We start from the raw sequence: 20,713 nt of genomic DNA, 5'->3' as shown, positions 1-20,713 counted from the left end.
TATATTCTTTCTTCTTTCTTGCAAACGGTATCTGCATGCAGATAAATGTCCTTATATGAGACTACATAACGTATTTTATATCCTTTCAAACTTCACCAGCTTTGATATGCAATGTCATTGCACCACATTTTACACATGGTATGTTAGATATACAAATCATAACTTAAAAAAAAAAAGGACTAAAGTTATGTTTACCTTAATGTTTGATGTTACAACAAAGGACGTGGAATGCAATGTCCTTTCGTGAATGAAACAAATAATGGAGCCAGGGACTCCTCCTTTCAATTGATCTGGTAGGGCCCCATATAATGAATTTGCAAAGTAGAGGTGTTGGAATTCAAAAGAACCTAGGTGAAAACGTGGATTCCTTTTAAGTCCAACTTTTTTGTTCACCTTCCTGAGACAGTTGAAAACAAAGGAACTTCCTAAAATATGATTGGTTAAATTTGCTTGGACGTAGAATTGGCTATATATTATATTTAGCTCAAGGGGCAGAGAGGTTTGTGGTGGTGTTGACAGAAAATGCCAACCATGTATACAGGGTTGTATAATGCAAAGTTGACCCTTTTACATTTTGTAATTGGGAAAGCATTGGGGTATATGCTGAAAATAAGGAAGATTCAGACGAGCCATGATGGATATTCCATAGTATGACTTGGAAAAATTACTAAAACAGTTTTACCAAAGGGTCAACATGGTGCAACTCATGATGTTTAGAGGTTGGCTTAGGTTGACAATATCCTTATATGGTAAGGATGATTTCATGATGATATTCATATATTCTTACCATATAACTTTTTTTTAATAGATTCTTACCATATTCTTAATTTTCTAAGTGTAAAATTAAACCATTTTGGTTATACATATGAAAAAGTATATAACCTTTAAAAGTATAATAGTTATCTAATTTATTATGAGAAATTATTAAGATAATTCAAGATCATTATGTTATTTGTGATTTTAACTAATAATCATGAAACATGTGAACAATTAAAAATATATTTATTAAATTAAAATAAGTGTCTAATAAAAATTAATGGTGTTATATTTTAATTTAAAGGATCTTAATTCATTTAAAATATTAAATTATTTACCTATGATATAATTATTGGTCATAATTATAGATAATATAATATTCCTAAATCAATTAATTTCTCGTGATATATGATGATTCAACCTCATTATGACTTTATGATTATGATATAATATCCAAATCATAAAGTTATAATTTTTCCCAAAAGTCAAATCATGGCGACCCTCCGAATTTTCGTGGAAATTACACTAGTTAATTAAATTAAATGATATAATGTGAAAAGTATTTTTAAGTAATCTATTTGTAGTTTTCTACCCGTGTAAATCAGTCTCAATTATAAATTTATATGGGTGGATATCATATTAATTGCAAGTGGATATCCCAAATCTCAGTTCTCATATAGGGTTTGAGTAAATTTTGTTAAATACAATAGTTTTATTGTGTGTAGTAATCTTATTTTACTTAAATAAAATTATTTTCAATAAAAAATATACTTATGATTTAGATAAAAAAATTTAAAAAAATAAAATTGAAAACAATAGATATAAAAATTAAAAATAAAAGTGTTAAATATATATTTACAATATTAAAGCGTCGATATATCAAAATTCATTGATTATTTTAAGAAATAAACAGTTGAAAAGGAGAGATGGTACATTTTTTAATATTAATATTTAGTGCCGGAAGAGATACGCATATTGGCAGAGAGAAGAGTCTTCTGAAGGGTGTCTCAAAGATAAAGAAGTCTTAGTGAAAGTGTAGACTAACTAACAAAATTTATTAACCCCAAAAAATAAAACTAGCAAAATTTATTATTATATTTTTATCATTTTTTATGGGAATAATTTTATCATTTATAAGAGACTAACATATAAAATATTTTAAATTAAAAAATATAGAATATTTTTTATTGGCATGCATGATTAGTCTAGAACTGGAATAAATAAAAAGAATTTTATCCAATCTTAAATATAAGAAGAAGAAAAATTCATTTATCAAGAAAGATAATTAAACACCATTGAATTGTATCAATCTTATTTAATAAATATTTTTTTTTAAATTATTCTTCATTGATACTTATTATTAAGAATAGAAAATGTTCATTAGAAATACACCTTCAATTAAATAAAGTGTACTTAAAAGATAACATCATTAATTAAGATAAAGTTAGTTGAAATTTGTTTATATTTGAGATAAATAAATATGTAATTTTTTTTATATTAAATTTGAGACAAGAGGGAGTATATGATATTTTGATCAATAAAAATAAGAAGAATGTTAACAATAGTGACACTTTTTTTCTCCTTCTAATACTTTTTTTTATGATTAATTAAAATTTATAGGAAATTACTAACTATGGTAGGTCCCACTTTTAATTTAATGTTTCTTTCTCTCGGTTTAGAAGTCATGTCAATAAAATTAATGATTTTTTAAAATAATTTTCAGTTAATCGTAGAGAATATTAAACAAAGTGTTTAGCCTAAAAATAATAAAATTAGAAAACATTTTCTCTGTTTTTTTTATTTGTAGAAAACTGCCAAAATATTTATAACAATTCCCGCATATATATGGTTTAACCACTGAAAACATCGTGATTCTTCCTATTTATTTAAAAGAATAGAAGAGTATGTAGACATAAATAAAAATTAAATTGTTTAAAAAAAGTTTTCCATACTAAATAAAAAATCAATTTATATAGGTTTTTTTATGTGAAAAATATTCCCTATGTTTTTTTTACAGAAATATTCTATATGTTAGTCTCTTATAAATTATAAATTATATGTATTTTATTCCTTTTTTAATATTTCAATCTATAAATTTTAACAAAAACACTTGTTTTTAGCCTATAAGAAGCCAAAATCACATCATTTTAATGAATATAAAGATTAAAAGCATATTCAATCTTATTGAGACTAAAACCAAATTTCAAAATATTTTGAAGGGCCACACATATATTTTTATCCAAAATTTATTTAATTCTTAAAAAGCTAAAATAAAAAGATTAATTCAACACAACATCGTTCTACCGAATTTCATGTACTTTTAGAGCAACTTTTTTATGTGAGACCTAAAAAAGATTCCTTCATATTCTTATACTAATGAAAATGATATTTTTCATCATGTATAATTAAAACAAATTAAATTAAAATATCTAATAAGTATGACTCAATTGATAATATATCTTAAGTTTATATGAAAAGATGTGTTTTTTATCCCCACATAATATATCGTTGGAAATAGACAAGCTGCTTTAGGCATGACAAAACCTAAATAAAAAATTAATCTTATGGTGGGATCAAATAATCAAAACGAGAATACGTTTTACTAAGAAAAAAAATATCATAATTACGGTGATTACCAAAATAAATTAGGGTAACATTGTGAAGAGATTTGTATTGACCACCATAAATAGTGAATTAGTCAAATAAAGAAATATTACCAACGTTTTTAAGTTTAATTACTTTTTTCTTACTACTTTAATAACTTTTTTTAGTTGATATAATTTAAAACATTCTATTTTAGCCTTTATAGTTATAATTGTTTAACTCTTGATTCTCGATGTCTAAAACTGTCAAACATATATTATTAGTTTATTACACCTTGATCATTTTAAATTATTACAAAATTGAAACTGAAACAAATGTATTTTTGTATCAGATTATGAGAATCAAATAACCAAACGCATGCAAACAAAAAGAGATTCTATTTGAAATCAAATAACCATAATGTAATGACTTTAGGTGTTTCTAGTTGACAAGAATCAAATAAGTACTAAAAATATGTTGTTATTATGAGAATCAAAATAGTAACTAAACTTTTTTTTAATACTATATTCTTTGTTTAGAGCATATCTACAATAAAAGTGCATACTTGAGTTGCTTAGACTTTTTTTTTCTCTCTAAAGCATATGACATGGAGTTGCTTAAAACATTTATATAATAATATGTTTTTCAACTATACTGAACCCACAAAATTAAGTTAAAGGCTCACTTGGCAACCTTAATTGTCACTGAAGCAAATTTTTGTACAAAATATGTTTTTTAAATCAAAAGACCAGGGAGAGGGAGTGCAGCAGGATGGTTGCCAAGATCCCAACTAGAATGACACTACAACAAGCATCCTCTCCAAGCCACCCTGCAAATATATTAAAAAGAGATCAAAATTAAGAAAGTAACTAAACTTGACATGGGTCATATAACCAAATTCATGCAAAGAGATTCTATTTGAAATTATACCTTTCACAAAATTAAGATAATGGGTCATCTTTAATTTGTCTCTTCTTCATCAACAAAGAATGACATGTGCCATATAACTAAACTCATACAAACAAGAAGAGATTTTATTTTAAATTGTACCATTTAGAAAATTAAGATAGTCAACCATCTATGCATTTATTAGTTAAATTTTTAATTTTTAATTTTGATATTTGTTTTTTCATTATTTTGTCTCTTTTCCAGGTGATTACACCCCAGACGTTACGTTTATTAATTAGCATCAGACTTATTTAAAAACGCGTGATTGGAGAAGTGGGGCACAAGTAAGTCTTCTAATACCACTATGACTATGATAAAGAAGGAACCAAGAAATTGCTTAATCAGGCTATATCACTATCAGGATTCTGGGAAGCACAATTATGGTAGGTCTTATTTTTAATTTAATTTTTCTTTCTCCTGATTTAGAATTCATGCCAACAAAATTGATGATTTTTTTAAGTTTAATTATTTTTTTCTTACAACTTTAATAACTTTTTTTAGTTAATATAATTTAAAATATATTATTTTAGTCTTTATATTTATAATTGTTTAACTCTCGATTCTTTACGTCTAAAATTGTCAAACATACATTATTACACTAGGTGTAATAACTTTAGGTGCTTCTAGTTGACAAAATTGAAACTGAAATAAATTTATTTTTGTATCAGATTAAAATAACCATAAAGAGTGTAATGACTTTAGGTGCTTCTAGTTGACAAGAATCAAATAAATACTAAAAGTACGTTGATATTATGAGAATAAAAAAGTAACTATTTTTTTTAATATTATATTCTTTGTTTAGAGCATTTACAATGAAAGTACATACTTGACTTCATTAGATTTTTTTCACTAGAACACATGAGATAGAGTTGTTTAAAACATTTATATAATAATATTCCAAATATTGCTGAACTCACAAAATTAAATTAAACGCTTACTTAGCAACCTTAATTAACACTGTAAGCAAATTTTTGTACGAAATATGTTTTTTAAATCAAAAGACCAGGGAGAGGGAGTGCAGCAGGATGGTTGCCAAGATCCCAACTAGAATGACACTACAACAAGCAAAAGTTAGTTGAAATTTGTTTATATTTGAGATAAATAAATATGTAATTTTTTTATATTAAATTTTAGACGAGACGGAGTATGTGATATTTTGATCAATAAAAATAAGAAGAAGGTTAACAATAGTAACACTCTTTTTTCCCTTCTAATATTCTTTTTTATGATTAATTGAAATTTATCGGAAATTGTTAACTATGTAGGTCCCATTTTTAATTTAATGTTTCTTTTCATTTAGAAGTCATGCCAATAAAATTGGTGATTTTTTAAAATAATTTTCAGTTAATCGTAGAGAGTATTAAACAAAGAGTGTTTAGCCTAAAAATAATAAAAGTAGAAAACATTTTCTCTGTTTTTTTTTTTATTTGTAGAAAACTGCCAAAAAATTTATAGCAATTCCCGCATATCGTTTAACCACTGAAAACATCGCGATTCTTCCTATTTATTTAAAAGAATAGAAGAGTATGTAGACATAAATAAAAATTAAATTGTTTAAAAAAAGTTTTCCATACTAAATAAAAAATCAATTTATATAGGTTTTTTTATGTGAAAAATATTCTTTATGTTTTTTTACAGAAATATTCTATATGTTAGTCTCTTATAAATTATAAATTATATGTATTTTATTCCTTTTTTAATATTTCAATCTATAAATTTTAACAAAAACACTTGTTTTTAGCCTATAAGAAACCAAAATCACATCATTTTAATGAATATAAAGACAAAGTATATTCAATCTTATTGAGACTAAAACCAAATTTCAAAATATTTTGAAGGGTCACACATATATTTTTATCCAAAATTTATTTAATTCTTAAGAAGCTAAAATAAAAAGATAAATTCAACACAACATCGTTCTACCCAATTTCATTTACTTTTAGAGCAACTTTTTTATGTGAGACCTAAAAAGATTTCTTCATATTCTTATACTAATGAAAATGATATTTTTCATCATGTATAATTAAAATATCTAATAAATGTAGCTCAATTGATAATATATCTTAAGTTTATATGAAAAAATGTGTTTTTGATCCCACATAATATATCATTGGAAATAGACAATGACAAAACCTAAATCGAAAATTAATCTTGCGACGGGATCAAATAATGAAAACTTATGAAAATACCTCAAGTTTTACCAAAAAAATCAAATATCATAATTACTATGATTACCAAAATAAATTAGGATAACATTGTGAATGGATTGGTATTGACCACCATAAATAGTGAATTAGTCAAATAAAGGAATACTACCAACGTTTTAAAGTTTAATTACTTTTTTCTTACTATTTTAATAACTTTTTTTAGTTAATATAATTTAAAACATTTTATTTTAGTCTTTATAGTTGTAATTGTTTAACTCTTGATTGTCGATGTCTAAAACTGTCAAACATATATTATTACACCTTGATCATTTTAAATTATTACAAAATTGAAAATGAAACAAATGTATTTTTGTATCAGATTATGATAATCAAATAACCAAACCCATGCAAATAAAAAAGAGATTCTATTTGAAATCAAATAACCATAATGTAATGAGTTTATGTGTTTCTAGTTGACAAGAATCAAATAAGTACTAAAAATATGTTGCTATTATGAGAATCAAAATAGTAACTAAACTTTTTTTTAATACTATATTCTTTGTTTAGAGCATCTACAATAAAAGTGCATACTTGAGTTGTTTAGACTTTTTTTTCTCTAAAGCATATGAATATGACATGGAGTTGCTTAAAACATTTATATAATAATAACATGTTTTTCAACTATACTGAACCCACAAAATTAAGTTAAACGCTCACTTGGCAACCTTAATTAACACTGAAGCAATTTTTTGTACAAAATATGTTTTTTAAATCAAAAGATCAAGGAGAGGGAGTGCCAGGATGGTTACCAAGATCCCAACTAGAATGACACTACAACAAGAAGCATCCTCCCGAGTCACCCTGCAAATATATTAAAAAGAGATCAAAAGAAAGAACAAAGGATGACTGCATGAGCCATATAACCTAACCTATACAAACAAAAAGAGATTCTATTTGAAATTATAACGTTCACAAAATTAAGATAACCAACCATCTCTGCATTTATTAGTTAAATTTGTAATTTTTATATTCGTTTTTTCTTTAATTTGTCTCTTTTGCAGCTGATTACACCCCTTACGTTACGTTTTTTTAATTAGCATCAGACTTATTCAAACGTGTGATTGGACAAGTGGGCCCAAGTCTTCCAATACCGCTATGACTAGAAAAGTTGGACTAATCATAGAGAAGGAACCAAGAAATTGCTTAATCAGGCTATATCAGTATTATCAGGATTCTGGGAAGCATAAACATCCTCTACTTAACTTGGTTCGAAGCAAGTTGAATGAAAACTCCTTAGTCCTTAGCCACAATGATTCTGAAATCGGTAGTAATTCATATTATCATGATCTTCTTGGTAATTATAATATGGCCCATACAAGTAGAGGTATGTGCACAATAAATATGTAATTTTTTTTTATTAAATTTGAGACAAGAGATAGTATGTAATATTTTGATGAATAAAAATAAGAAGGTTAACGATACTGACACTTTTTTCCCCTTCAAATACTCTTTTTTATGATTAACTAAAATTTATAGGAAATTATTAATTATGGTAGGTCTCACTTTTAATTTAATGTTTTTTTTTCTGATTTAAAATTTATGCCAACAAAATTGATGATTTTTTTAAGTTTAATTATTTTTTTCTTACTACTTTAATAACTTTTTTTTAGTTAATATAATTTAAAATATTTTATTTTAGTCTTTGTAGTTATAATTGTTTAACTCTTGATTTTTGACGTCTAAAATCGTGAAACATACATTATTACACCTCGATCATTTTAAATCATTACAAAATTGAAACTGAAACAAATTTATTTTTGTATCAGATTAAAATAACCATAAAAAATGTAATGACTTTAGGTGCTTCTAGTTGACAAGAATCAAATAAATATTAAAAATACGTTGCTATTATGAGAATAAATTAAAAAGTAACTAAACTTTTTTTTAATATTATATTTTTTGTTTAGAGCATTTACAATGAAAGTACATACTTGACTTCATAAGATTTTTTTCAGTAGAACATATGAGATAGAGTTGTTTAAAACATTTATATAATAATATTCCAAATATTACTGAACTCACAAAATTAAATTAAACGCTTACTTAGCAACCTTAATTAACACTGTAAGCAAATTTTTGTACGAAATATGTTTTTTAAATCAAAAGACCAGGGAGAGGGAGTGTGCAGCAGGATGGTTGCCAATATTCCAACTAGAATGATACTACAACAAGCATCCTCTCCAAGCCATGCTACAAATATATTAAAAAGAGATCAAAATTAAGAAAGAACAAAGGATGACATGGATCATATAGCCAAATTCATGCAAAGAGATTCTATTTGAAATTATACCATTCACAAAATTAAGATAATCAATCATCTTTAATTTGTCTCTTCTCCATCAACAAAGGATAACATGTGCCATATAACTAAACTCATACAAACAAGAAGAGATTTTATTTTAAATTGTACCGTTCAGAAAATTAAGATAGTCAACCATCTATGCATTTATTAGTTAAATTTTTAATTTTTAATTTTGATATTTGTTTTTTCTTTATTTTGTCTCTTTTCCAGGTGATTACACCCCAGACGTTACGTTTATTAATTAGCATCAGACTTATTTAAAAACGCGTGATTGGAGAAGTGGGGCACAAGTAAGTCTTCTAATACCACTATGACTATGATAAAGAAGGAACCAAGAAATTGCTTAATCAGGCTATATCACTATCAGGATTCTGGGAAGCATAAACATCCATCCTCTACTTAACTTGGTTCGAAGCAAGTTGAATGAAAACTCCTAAGTACTTAGCCACAATGATTCTGAAATCGGTAGTATGCGTAATTCATATTATCACGATCATATTGGTGATTATAATATGGCCCATGCAAGTAGAGGTATGTGCACAAGAAGATTCAACAACGTGGCCTATAGCAAAGCCTGGGTGTGATTCGGGGTGTGGAGATGTTCCCATTCCTTATCCGTTTGGAATGAACCGTTCGGAATGCTATGCAGGAAAATGGTTTGAAATAGAATGCAGAAACAGTACTAGACCTTACCTCAAGTCTATAGGATTAGGAGTGGAGGTGTTATCCATTGATGTGAATGAAGGCACAGTTGATATCAACAATCCGATTTACCGCAGTAACAACTGTGGAACAAGAACAACCAAACATCCTGCGGTCAACAACATATCGCTGGAAGGAAGCCCTTTCGTGTATTCCCAGAGAAATAACAAATTTGTTGCCGCAGGTTGCAATAACATTGCTTTTCTGAAGGGAAAAGGGTCTGCAGTAAGTGGCTGTGTGTCCATCTGCGACAACGACGATGATGTCGGGAACACCAACCTTGGAAGAATCGAATGCAATGGCGAGTCCTGCTGTGAGAATTCCCTGCCCATGTATCTTTCGGAATATACCCCAGAGATCAAAGGTTTAAATGAGAATAAAAAAGGTAACCACTGCAGTTATGCCATGATTGTAAAAAATAAGCCATATCCATATTCATATCAATATCAATGTCAATATCCATATCAATATCCATATCAATGTCGATATCCATATCAATATCCATATCAATGTCGATATCCATATTCATATCAATATCAATGTCAATATGGGTACTCCAATTTACTTGGTGTTGGCAAACTGAAGGATATAGATTTCGTGCCTGCGGTACTTGAGTGGGAGATTGTGAATGCTACCCTCAAACTCCCTACATCTCCATATGTTGACTGTAAAGTCACTAATATTACATCTTCACGATATAATTACTCTGGTCGGAGATGTTCCTGCAGATATGAAGCAGACTATAATCCTCCTAATCCCTACATTGCTGACGGTTGTCCAGGTAAATATGATCTCCAATGTTTAAAGACTAATTATTACTATTATATATTCCCTCCGTTTCTTTTTTAAGGTGTCTGATCAAAAAAAGTGTCGGATTTTTTTTAAAATGTTTATTTCTATTTATTTATCATTTACAGAGTTCTACATGATACTAATTACTCTTTTATCAATTATATCATTATTTATCTTTAATTTTCACCATTAATTAATCTATACATGTATTTATTGTAAAATAAAAAACCCAATAAAAAAATATTTTCCATAACTATTTTATTATAATAAAAAAATATTATTTTTCTTAATTTTTACATACAACCTTAAATAACACATAAAAGAAACAGAAAATGTAAAAAAAAGAAGTTATTATTATATTCTACACAAAGCGAAACTATTTTTCCAACACTCTTTTGTTTTGCTAAAATTTATTTCAAATCATCCTTTTTTTTTTTCAAGTATCACTTAGCATTAGTAATTTTTTAATCCTAATTTAAAAGTGGGATTCACCAAAAGTAATATTTTTTTAATAAATTTCAATTATTTTAAGTGATAAAGATAGTATTACTAGCATTCGTCTTATATTACATATTATCATACCGTATAAATAAATGTGTAATATGATCCCTACTCCAATTCCAATATTTACAACTCCAACATTTTTATCCTATTTGCTTATATTTCTTTCTTTTATCAGTTTTGTCTTTCTTCCGCTTGTATACTCCAAAAATAGGGTATTCATTGATCATCTTCCATTTTTATCAATGATAAATACGTGACCTTAATTCATGTGTCTTTATTATAACAAACACGTAGTAAAAAAAATCATAAAACAAAACCAATATCCATGAAATTTCAATGTTTAATTTGATTTTTTTTCTTGTACTGGGCTATTTTGGTTTTTAAATTTAGAACTGAATATATTTTTATGTCTTTTAAATGAATGAATATTGAATTTTGTTTTTAACTGTTAAAAATTTGGAATCGCTGTTTTTTATTCATGAAAATGAATGAGTTTTTATGTTGGTTCTGTAAAAAATAATTCCCTATTTTCATCCTTTCAAATTCGAAATTAATATTTTTAATTTTTAAGACAAATAAATAATATTTATTTTTGGACTCAAATTTTCTTTTGAGAATCTTGTGTACGTTAACATGACATTTAATTTTAGAGAAATAAATAAAATATTAAAATATATTTCTGGTCCTCATAAAATTTTAAAAATATATTTTTCATTTTTACATAATTTTGTTATATATTCAAACCTAAATAAAAAACTTTTACTTTGCACTTTTTGCAAGAACTAAGAATATATTGAACCAGTAAATTTATTAAGCAAATCAAGTCTCCTCAGCATTTGTACAAAATAGCATTATTATAAATATTTTCAACTTTTTTTATTACATAAATATTTTCAACTTTATTCTTATTCTTACATTTCAGCTGATTATGATGCATATCCTCCTCCGAAACCCACCGGATTAACAAGTCGAGCAAAACAGGCCATAATAGGTATGTATGAACTGTGAAGTGGTTAATATGATTCCTTGTACTTTTTTTTCTTTAATAAAAAATAATTATGTCACAAAAAAACATTAATTATCTTTATATATTAATTAGGGGTTAGTTTAAAACTTATATTTTAATTGTACAAATTTTGTCTCCAAAATTTTTAAATTAAACAATTTTGATCAATTAGGTGACAACTAAAATGATAATTAATAGAATATATACATTTAAATTTTCTCTCCCATGTGAGATATTCAATTAGAGTCTATTTGATCTATCCTTTCCATTTTCATCCAACCTGATTTCTTTCGTTCACATAGCCTACTGTTTTTAATCTTTCTTTGCTGATTGCACGATCGAAGATTTGGATATCAATAACCTTGCCCTAGAAGACGAATATGTTGTCTTTTTTTTTTGTTGTAATATTGGTAATCGATAGACAATATTCGTCTTGAGAGTTGAAACGGTATGCACTCAATCAAGAAATTAATAATATATCTTAATCTTGACATGAAACTTGGCTGATAAACTTGAAAGTACTCGTGTATTATATTTTTTAATTTGACATTTTTTCGTCTCAACTTTTCTCTTTTTTGATAATTTTACATCCAATAAATTAATTTTGCATATTTTATTTTCAATTTTTAAGAACTTGTGAATTTTATCTCATATCATTTATTCATTAATTAACACTGAAGTTAGGGATAAAATTATAAATAGTCAGGGGTAAATTTTACCAAGAAATAAAAAGATTGAGTTAAAATTTGCCGAAAAAAAATCTAACCTTAAATGAATACAAATACTCTACCAAATACATAATATGGACAATGAAATTAGAGAAATGAAAAATCTAACCTTAAATATGAACTTAAAGAACAACTTTCTTCCATATCAAATTTTTTACCTGACTTTTTCTTGCAATACCAATTGTGAATGAAATAATTGTGACAATTACAAAAAATAAATATAAATAAATAAAAATTATAAAAGATATGAATATTCCCAAATAGATTATTCATAACAAATTTTTAGATTGTTAGTGAAGGAAATCGAACATTTCCTTCCCTTTTTTTCTTAATCATCCAACCCAGCTTAAGCTTATAAGTTATATCTCCTACATCATCCTATTTATATTAACAAGAAAACTACTAGAACCTTTACTTCACTATTGGATTTAGACTTAAGATACTATAATTAAAATTTAAAAACTAAAGATGATTCCTTTTTATACATTTTCTTATGTCTTTTTCATATTTGGTAAATACATTACATAACCCACATACACGGTGTCTTACAATATCTTGTGCAAATCCTCTTATGTGCTTAAGTTCTTTGGCAAGAAAAAGTTTCCAGACATCTTTTAGCATATTGAGCTACTATTTTGTTAAATACTATTTTTCTTTCTTTTTTCATCGACTAATATGTGCTTAACAAAAAATTGCTAAAAAAAACAAAATAAACTACATATTTTCATGTATGTCTCTACTACAACTACCTTGTGAATTTGGATATAAGTACATATATAGTTATAACTTATAAGACTATAAGGTTTTCTAATCTGTTATTTGTATGCTAGTTTAACCTTAACTGTTAGGTGTTTTATTGAGGATGAAACTTGCTCCCAATTGGTAAAAGGACTTATTTTTATGTATTTATGTGCCAAATATGTAGGAGTTTCTGCAAGCCTTGGATCCATCATTTTACTCCTTGTTTTATGGCGAATGGGTAAAGTTGTATGGCGAATTGGTAAAGCTGTAATAAAAACCATACTGCATAAACGCAGAGAAATGTTCTACAAAAAAAATGGGGGATTATTGTTAGAGCAAATGTTGTCTTCTGGTGAAGTTAATGATGATAAAGTTAAACTCTTCAGCTTAAAGGACTTAGAGAAGGCCACCGACAACTTTAATAAGAATAGGGTACTTGGAAAAGGAGGTCAAGGTACTGTTTACAAAGGCATGTTACCAGATGGAAAAATTACTGCAGTGAAAAAATTCAAAGTTGAAGGAAATGTTGAAGAATTCATCAATGAATTTATCATTCTTTCACAAATTAACCACAGAAACGTCGTCAAGTTGTTAGGAAGTTGCTTGGAGACTGAAATTCCCTTGCTTGTTTATGAATTCATTCCTAATGGTAACCTTTTTGAGTATTTGCATGGACAAAATGAGGATTTTCCAATGACATGGGATATTCGTTTGAGAATTGCCACTGAAGTTGCAGGAGCTTTATTTTACTTACACTTGGCTGCTTCTCGACCTATTTATCACAGAGACATCAAGTCAACAAATATACTATTGGATGAAAAGTATAGGGCAAAAGTAGCAGACTTTGGTACATCAAGAATGGTTACTATTGATGCTACTCACCTCACCACAGTAGTTCAAGGAACATTTGGATACTTGGACCCTGAATATTTTCATACTAGTCAATTTACAGAAAAAAGTGATGTCTACAGCTTTGGAGTAGTTCTCGTTGAACTCTTAACAGGGAAAAAGCCAATATCCCTCCTAAATCCAGAGGAAGCCAAGAGTTTAGCTTCATCTTTCATTCTTTGTTTGGAGGAAAATCGTCTGTTTGATATTGTTGATGAAAGAGTTGTGAAGGAGGGGGAGAAAGAACATATCATGGCAGTTGCCAATCTTGCAAGTAGATGTTTAGAGTTGAATGGGAAAAAACGACCAACTATGAAGGAAGTCACATTGGAATTAGAAGGAATTCGAAAATTGGAAGGGAAGTCTAATACACAAGAAAGACATGACGATAATGAACTTGAGCATGTTCCAATTGGAGACTATCAATCTTGGACTGAGTATTCTACTGCCTCAAATATAAGCTCAACTCTTGATCTAAATAACAGAACACCAACCTTGGAGGATATTCATATTCATACCATTTAACTAGTGAGTATTCTTAATTTTCCTTTTGTAAATAAAAACCATTTTGGTTAGGCACATGAAAGTATATAACCTTCAAAAGTATAATTGTTATTGTAACTGTTGTGTTTTTCATAAACTGGTTGAATAAGTGATTTAATTAAAATGCAATAGGAATTATATTTAATTACAGTGTTTAAATTTATTAATTAATAAATATGGTGAGTAATTATATGTTGTATTTGTGTTTAGTGGATTTTATAATGCTTGGCCTAGATGGATGGACTTTGGTTATGAGAGAAGGGGGTGCCTAGTAAAGCCTAAGTGGGATAGGGAAGTCCAAGGGTTTTCTAAAAACCTATCCATAAACCCTCATATTTAGAAAAAACTCACAAAACTTCTCCTTCACTATCTTCTTCTCCCAGAAATCAACCCCCTCGAGGTTAGCGATTTTGGTCCAATTGCTCAAAGGAGACCCTTTTCTTCTTCAATGTCCTTCTCTTGAAAGCAACCATGGAGGTTCCAGAAATCTGATTTGAGTTTGTTTTGGGTGCGGTTTGGTACCGTCTTAGTGTGAGCTACTACTGGGTTGATGAAAAGCTTCTTCTTTTCTTTCCTTCTTCAAAAGTTATCACCTTTGGGTTTGTAGAGATAAGGAAAGTTTATATTTGATTTGAGATAGTGATGTGTTTTTTCATTTAAAATGTTGTTTTGTTGTTTTTGAATTCCACAAATTGGATTAATACAAAGTTATTTGAGTTTTGAAAACCTTGGGAAGCCATTATAATGTCTTTCGTGCATTTTTCATAGTTACAAGACCCGAGTTTAAGCGAGACCATCTTGGACAACTTAAGTGAGAGAAGCAATTTAAAATTTTGGGGTCCCAACCAATGCTTAAGGGGCTTCTTTGAGACCGCTTAAGCGGGTCAAAGACAGCCAACGTGTGATTCTTGGATGCTTTTAAATGGCTTTTCAAATGGGATCCATATGAAACTATCTTTACTCCATGAGCCTTTATAATTATGCTAAAGTTGAGTTTATGTTGAGATCATAAAATTCTCGTTCATATGAGGATTTTGGTGTGGTGATTGTAAGAATTCATGGTATTGAATGTCTTGCTATGCGTAGTGAACTATACATGAGTTAATAAGTGTGATGAGTATATGAATGGTGAATTTATGATATGATGACCTCTTATGATATTAGAATAGGTGAATATTTGAATGATTGATGTATGTTGGTTTGTTAGTTGATTGATACATCATACATATATAACTGGCATTTAGAAGACATGTAATTTGAGGGTGCATAATGAACCCTTAACCGAGTACTTGAGGTTTTTGTAGTAGTTGACATTGAATGGATCTATAAAATAGTTAAGTGGACAAATTCTTCTAGAAATTAAGATCTTTGCAAGTCTTACTAAGGTAAATCATTACTCTTGCTCATCAATTTTTTTATACAACCATACTTCCTCCACAACATTAATTGTAGGTCTCTCCCAATGGTTAGGCAGGATAACTATGTTAAGAGATGTACCTATGTTAATTACTCAAAAGGTGAAAATCTTCTTGAAGTAGTGTCTACATGGCATGACATGATTCATAAATGTGTAGTTTCTTGATGATGAATATTGTTAATTGTTAGCATTTTTTTCGTCAAAATTCTTTTTAAGCTGACTTATGTGCTTATGCTTATCTTTTGTAAATTATGTTTCTTTTAAAAATAAGCTTACCCTTACATTTTTTGGGCGCAATTAGTGATGTTGCTTTAGAGGAGCATGACGTTCATGATTGATGTGGAGCTTGTTGATGGACTTAAGACCAAGATCCGACCTTTATTTAGTCTTTGGCTTCAATTGTTGTTGTAGGGAAACAACTTAGGGAATAAATGTCATCTTTATGAATTGTTGTATTTATTTTCTTAACGGACCTCTGAGACTTGTTATATTTGCTTTGAGATGTTTTGTTGTAGTGCTCTAATTCACAATGCCATTTATGCTTTATGACTTAATGATGATTACTAGATGGTATGCGATGTTTAATTTTATTATGAACGATGATTAGATAGTATGTTTATAATTGTGAAAAGTTAATGAGTATATTCATTAATCAAATTAAATTCTGAAAGAACTTAAAATGGATCTTTATGTTGTTGTATATGTTAGTGAGTATAAATGATGAGTATGGCATCTTATAGAAACAGTCTCAAGAGGGTTGAACCTCATTATAAGTTTTATAAAATTAAATGATTTTAGTACCCAGAATGGCTTAGTTTCAAGGTTTTCAAAAAATCATTTGTGGGAATGTGAACTTAGCGATACAATATTTTTATATTTGTTACAATTAAAATATTTAAGAGCATATTAGATTATCTTTCGCGATTATTTTCTCTATTTCCTATTTGGTTCTTCTTTTTTTGTCAACTATTTCCTCTTTTGATTCTTAAGATTAGTTACTACATTTTTTATCTATTAATTTGTTTCCTTAATTAGTATAAAGAAGAGTTAGGGCTTATTTTGATATAGTCTTCGTATGCACTTATAGAAGGAAAAAAAAAGACAAAAATTAAATAAGTTTTTCAATGAGTTAAAATTAAACTAAAATTAACTTATATATAAGATTAAAAAAATAGTTTCTAGAAAAGTTAATATAAGAAAGATTTTTCAGTAAAAAGTATATGTAAGATTTTATAAATTATGCATAAAGCAGTTTAAACTTTTGGAGAAGCTTATTTAATTTTCATTCTTATTTTTTCTCTTGTGATTTTTTATGAAAAAAAATTGTCCAAACAAGCCTTTAGTACTATAGGTGTAATGAATATGTCATATATATTGCAATACATCTCAGTTAATATCAACTAAGTGTTTCATTTTCTTGTATCTCTTTTCCTCTCATGATATCTAAAACTATACTAATTACATCTTACGCTATCTTGTTGCTTAAAGTTGAATTCCTGATGGTTTTGGTTCTTTATTCACATGGATATGATACTTTATAACATGATTTGTGGTGGCATATCGACAGCGTAATATTTACCATATAATATACAGTAATATATGTTGAATTTGATAATGTTCTATATATGTTGATTTGGACAAAAATCTTAAGTTTTGGACTTCAAGTAAGGTTGTATTTTTTTGTCATAATTTGAAATAAGGTTTAAGAACACATAAATGGAATCTTGACACCTTAATAAGAATTTTATGACATTTGGATAAGGGGTATTAAATCACAAAAATTTTGTTTAAAGAGGTCAAAATGGGTTAGAACACTTAAAATACGATTCATTGGGGGAATTAGTAAAAGATTCGACTAAAAAGGATTCATAAAAAAATAGTAAAACAATGGACAGCAAATTTTATAACCCTTAATAGAATGATATTAATTAGTTAAAAGTCTTTTAAATAAATAATTAGCATTTGGGGAAAAGTTAGAATAAGAAGTAAATTTAGACTAATTTTGAATACTAGAATGGAAAATATATTTTAAAAGGGTAAAATTAGAATATACTGATTTATAATTTAAATATAATTTAAAATATTAAAATTGGCATAATTTATTTAAGTCCTAAGTTGAAGATAGTAAACTAAGGAAATAATGAATTTATGAGCAAAATAGTAAACTCACCTCAAATGCTTATAAAATTTAAAGGAGCCTATATTCTGTGATAAAAATATTAGAATGAAATTTTGAGAGAAAAAACAAGTTGGAATGAAATTTTGAAGTTAAGAAAATAGTACTAAATAAATGGATTACAAGTGAAATTTTTATTTATAAAACTTTCTATATAAAGCAAGGTAGTAGTAACATTAGCATATCTATATAAAGCTTGAAATATAAAATCGAGACATACTATCATATTACTCGTTGCGAAATTATAATTTTCATATCAATCTGTCACAAAAAAAAGAAAGAAAAAAAAACAGATACCTTCTAGAATGCCAGAAGTAGATTTACCACAAACTTGCTTTGGTCTCAAGCCAATCAAAAAACCCTCCTAAAGGTAAGGTTAATGCGTGTAGCTTCAGCTTTTGCACGCTTAGGCACAGAGTGAATCCAATCTCTTTGGGTATAGCCTCTCATCACCAAAAGGGATCCATGCCTAAGTCTAAATGTATGCTGATCAGCATCATGGCTACCCTTCTTCAATCTCTTGCTGGCAGGTTCATCACTTCCATCTGGAAGATCCATAACAAATGATAATAAGTCCATGCACATAAAGGTTCATTGCCATTGTATTACTCATACACAGAAAAAGAGAGACTAGTGTTTGGATGGGCTTTTGCAAAATTGATTTTGGTTAAAATTTATTTTGAAGTGAATTGATTTATATTTGAATGTTTTTACCTTGAAAGCAAGTGTAAAAGTTAGTGTAAATTCTTCAACCCAACACAAGCTAATTTTTATCACTTCTATTCCAGTCAAACTGAGGTTTGGTGGCAAAATCAATTTTATCGAACAATATCTTAACGTATTTTTACTAAAAGCAAAATCTGTTTTGAAGCTTTCCACCATGAAACTAAACACAAACTCTAAGTGCATTGCTAACTCCAATAACAAAAGAATTCATACCACAGGATTTTTTACATGGCTTCTTCTTCAAAACAAAGTCGCGGTCACATCCAAAAGTTAGAGACGCAATTTCAGGCGTTGGTCCATAAAGCTTCTCATCATCAGAATGCCAACCAACATAGTCATTACCACCATTGTACCTATTTAAGAGTAAGCTATTAAAACTACTCCCAGGGAGAGCTTTATGGACCTTCAGAAGTAAGTAGAAAGAAATATTAAGTAACAAAACAAACATTGGCCAAAAACCCATTAGTCAAATACATTGTCATCATTAGCAGAATTGAGGATTAAAAGTCATTCTTACAGCATCCAGCATGTCTTTAAGTGGTGGATAATCATCCCAAGAATATGCATGCGGCTGATATCCGCTGTAAGTCAACTCAGTCAATCCTGGAGTTGCAACATAACATGTGTCTCGAGGCTGCAGAGAACTACGTAACATCACATTGATATCATAAGGACCTTTCCGTTTATCTATCATAGCCATATACAAGAGAGCAATCTCCAGACTCCAAGTTAAGATTCATCTTATCATGCTAAAATTTTGTGCCTATCATTCTCCACTCTTCAGTTACAAGCAAGGATATGTAAATTCTAATATGAGAGGATTCATTGAGTGAACACCCTTATCAATAATTTTTTTTTTCATACACATCAAACCCAAATACTACGTATTTAGGGAACCTTTTTTTTTTACGTTACGTATTTAGGGAACTTGAACACGTGTTTGGTAACATTTTCTTTTGGAGAAATGTTTGTTTATTTCATATTCATACCAACTTACATAATAGTATTACAAACTACAACTTCACAATTCAAAAAGTAACCTGATATATGAAAAAAAAAAGCCCGTTGAATAAGAATACACAACTAATTAGAGATCACTCTGTATAAGAATTTTATAATAACCTTTACAAAAATAAACAATGTCAGCATACACATAAGTTCTAATTAAATTCTAATAATATGATCCCTTCTTACACTTGCTGCCAAAGAAAAGGGGCATATTATGTAAATTAGATTAAAGATTAATAGTTAATAGCTTTATTTTTCATTCCAGAGGGGAATTGACAAAAGATGAGATTTTGGAGGAAGCCCAGGTTAGAGAATGGGTTGAATTTGAGGGAATTATATTAGATGAACCTGAAGGAAAGATTTTCCGAAGACGCGAATGGTGGGTCTGGTCCATGGGATGTGTTTGTCGAGATAATGGAACCATTTCCATGATTGATCGGAGGGTATTAACCTCTGAATGTAAACGACGTCGCTTCCGTTTCCGAGATCCACCGTTTCCCTTTTCACAGTCTCGTTAGGGTTCTCCTCCGACACCGCCTTCAGCTTCAACACATTCATCGGTGATCACAAAATGTTCTTAGCCTCTTCACATTCTACTTTATAACTATTAATAAAAGAATATTATTCCATCTAATATATATATTTTTTATTTATAAATTATTAATTATTTTTATTTTTATTTTCTT

General features: G+C 28.2%; 2 protein-coding genes across 2 annotated transcripts; one reads left to right on the top strand and one right to left on the bottom strand.

The window, feature by feature from the left end:
- Window positions 1–9,169: 9,169 nt before the first annotated feature.
- On the top strand, window positions 9,170–16,714 carry LOC114368715 (wall-associated receptor kinase-like 8). The gene is made up of 4 exons (XM_028325948.1): window positions 9,170–10,279; window positions 11,717–11,785; window positions 13,454–14,685; window positions 16,419–16,714. Exons 1-3 carry the CDS (start codon window positions 9,220–9,222, stop codon window positions 14,680–14,682), a joined length of 2,358 nt encoding a protein of 785 aa, XP_028181749.1. The 5' UTR covers window positions 9,170–9,219; the 3' UTR covers window positions 14,683–14,685; window positions 16,419–16,714.
- A 1,775-nt stretch (window positions 16,715–18,489) lies between these two features.
- Window positions 18,490–20,623, bottom strand: LOC114366957 (DNA oxidative demethylase ALKBH2). The gene is made up of 4 exons (XM_028324015.1): window positions 20,376–20,623; window positions 19,537–19,653; window positions 19,233–19,422; window positions 18,490–18,838 (listed from the first exon to the last, which is right to left on the bottom strand). Exons 1-4 carry the CDS (start codon window positions 20,583–20,585, stop codon window positions 18,645–18,647), a joined length of 711 nt encoding a protein of 236 aa, XP_028179816.1. The 5' UTR covers window positions 20,586–20,623; the 3' UTR covers window positions 18,490–18,644.
- Between the last annotated feature and the right edge of the window lie 90 nt (window positions 20,624–20,713).

Source organism: Glycine soja, chromosome 9, assembly GCF_004193775.1.
Source record: "Glycine soja cultivar W05 chromosome 9, ASM419377v2, whole genome shotgun sequence".
NCBI lineage: Eukaryota > Viridiplantae > Streptophyta > Magnoliopsida > Fabales > Fabaceae > Glycine > Glycine soja.
The sequence above is the reverse complement of the archived record's forward strand: the minus strand, read 5'-3'. Positions and strand labels throughout refer to the sequence as shown.